This window comes from Hordeum vulgare, chromosome 1H (assembly GCF_904849725.1).
Source record: "Hordeum vulgare subsp. vulgare chromosome 1H, MorexV3_pseudomolecules_assembly, whole genome shotgun sequence".
Lineage (NCBI taxonomy): Eukaryota > Viridiplantae > Streptophyta > Magnoliopsida > Poales > Poaceae > Hordeum > Hordeum vulgare.
This window is the reverse complement of record NC_058518.1, coordinates 2631920-2634340: the sequence shown is the minus strand read 5'-3', so window position 1 is coordinate 2634340 and position 2421 is coordinate 2631920. Positions and strand designations below refer to the sequence as shown.

The following is a 2421-nucleotide window of genomic DNA, read 5'->3' as shown; positions in this document are numbered from 1 at the left end:
TTGTTGGTTCCACTGGCTTTAAACTTCTTGTAACAAGCGTGAGGTTTTAGGGGGGTTGTACAGAAGCAGAACTGTTTCGGAAGGTTGTGTAGTTGCTCCATGCTAGATGTGTCAAGCTCTCTACGATTGTAATAATAGTTGTTCCGTTGGCAAACTTCTTCGGGCAGAAAATAGTGACCCAAGGAATACTAAAGTTGGTTTCAATGAAATTAATTATCTAAGGAGGTTGCAACGTCCAATGGATTTATATATCACTGACAAATGGTTCTACCTTTTTCGTAATATATTGCTGGTTTTCCTTCAGTTACATGTAAGAATGAATCTTTTGCTGGAATATCCAACACGTGTCAGTCAACTATTCCATGCGGGGTTATCACATCGTGGCATGTGAGAGAACATTTTGTGATAGCAAAGCTTAGGTGCTACTATAGGTCATCAATGTACATGTCGTCCATTCATTCTCTTGTGTTTAACCAATTATTGCACCAATTTCAGACATGCTATATATAGGTCATCAATGTAGCTCATCTCAAGTGTGCAATAAGCAATGATCCGTGGGATGGGAGTACGATTCTTGACATTCACACTGACTACACAAACCAAACTTTATTTTCTGATGCACATTGATGAGAAATGATCTCTGGCACAAAACAAAACATATATCATAACAATAATAAACACACAGACGTTGATTTTCAGATAATTAAATAGAATATCCCAGGCTAAAAATCCACAGATTGCTTGACAAGCTTGTATAGTTCCTTCCACAGCTATCCGTATATGGGTAGCTACAGTCCACGTAGGTTTTCAACCTATTACTGGATGGCCCCGCCAGATGTAGTATCCTGTGAAATAAAAAGTATAATCAACATCGCTAATGCAGTGTCAAAAAATGTCTTACGTTATAGGACGGACGGAGTAGTCATTAAGAAACTGATGAAAATTTACGTCCATATGTCCACATGGTATCATGATGTTTATCCTGATGACTAAAACCTAGCTTTGTCAGTGAACTGGCTTTGAAATTACGTGCTTATTTACATAATAACCAAATTAACTGGTTGGATGTATGTACTTACAGCAGGTTTGACATAGAATGCGTGGATATTAAGTTCTTTAATAGTTTGGAACGTAGGGGGGTTCGGGAGTGCGTTGTACTTGATGATCCCACGTGCCATAGCAAACTCTCCAGTCCCACCCATAATGGCCATCTGACCTTGGCCTGTTTGAAAATTGATCCCCATGGCTTCGAACGATGATCCATTGTACCTGATATAGTTTTGTAGGTTAATATCATGTAGTATCATATGAAACTGAATAATCTTGTGTTTATAAGACCTTTGTACGTAACTGAGCATGTCCAAAATATAAATGATAAACTAAAACATGTATTAGTCCAGAACATGGTTCTAAATTGCCGGCTATTATCAGCTATAGCTGCCGCTATTGCTGTTTATGCGGTGTCCAGCTATTTTGCTTTCCTTCAAAATCTTGCCGCTATAGCCCGCTATAGCCTTAAATTGCCCAGCTATAGCCCCAAATAGCTCATTGAAAATGCCAGGCGCTAAATTCAATAGCCGGCAATTTAAAACCTTGGTCCAGAAGTATGCAAGAATGACCTGGAGTTTTTCTCAAACACCATGCTGAAGTAGTTGAACCAGCCTGGACCGGCTACATCAGCCTGCACTTGCATGCCTTTGGTACGGGCAACAATGGTGGCAGTAGCAGGGTTTGGTCCATCAATTACAGCCCAGTCGGTGACGGAAGTTAGTCCAAAATCGGATGCTTTGCTGGAGGTAACAATTACTACCTGGTTGGTGCCCGGCCCGGAAGCGATTTGGTGCAAGTACAAGTGCAAGTTTACCTCGGACTCACACTGAAGAACACAGGAAAGGGATGCAGATGCCATGGATATAATAGAATGCAGGACCAAGATCATAGATAGTACAAGCAGGCTATGGCTGGCCATGGCTAGCTAGGGTTTTGGCTGGCAAAATAAGAAGATGGTAAGCTAGGAGGTGTGTACGTAAACTGACTGTTTCCTTTGTTTTGTGTTAGCTCTGTGAGAAACACGTGAGTCTAAGGTACTATTTGTAGTGCTCGAGGACTAGCTACCATATCCTCTTTTTTCTCCTTTTTCTTTGAGATTATCCATTCCATATCCATTTAGTTTCTTCTTTTAGCTGGCATTTCGATTTAGGATAGACATACAACTACACAAGTATGGCTGAACAATTCCTTGTACATGTATCAACCCTAAGAGATCACAAAGGTCAAGTGCCTTTTGAGGAAATATACTATACCTATTCTTTCCTCGTCATACAGTATGAATTACTTTGCCTACATGGTAACGTAGCATTGGAAAAGAATAAAATGACATTTCCCATTCTTATCTTTACATCTAATAAATAGAAGGTGATT

General features: G+C 40.0%; 1 protein-coding gene across 1 annotated transcript; it reads right to left on the bottom strand.

The window, feature by feature from the left end:
* Positions 1-623: 623 nt before the first annotated feature.
* On the bottom strand, positions 624-1969 carry LOC123453142 (dirigent protein 4-like). Its single transcript, XM_045129911.1, has 3 exons — positions 1620-1969; positions 1080-1269; positions 624-845 (listed from the first exon to the last, which is right to left on the bottom strand). The coding sequence occupies exons 1-3, from the start codon at positions 1967-1969 to the stop codon at positions 816-818; spliced, it is 570 nt and encodes a 189-aa protein (XP_044985846.1). The 3' UTR covers positions 624-815.
* Positions 1970-2421: the final 452 nt, after the last annotated feature.

Coding starts and splice junctions, on each gene's coding strand:
- LOC123453142 (XM_045129911.1), bottom strand. CDS start 1,969: ATGGCCAGCCATAGCCTGCTTGTACTATCTATGATCTTGGTCCTGCAT. Junction 1,270..1,619: donor GTGTTTGAGAAAAACTCCAG/GTCATTCTTGCA, acceptor AAACTATATCAG/GTACAATGGATCATCGTTCG. Junction 846..1,079: donor CATTCTATGTCAAACCTGCT/GTAAGTACATAC, acceptor TTTATTTCACAG/GATACTACATCTGGCGGGGC.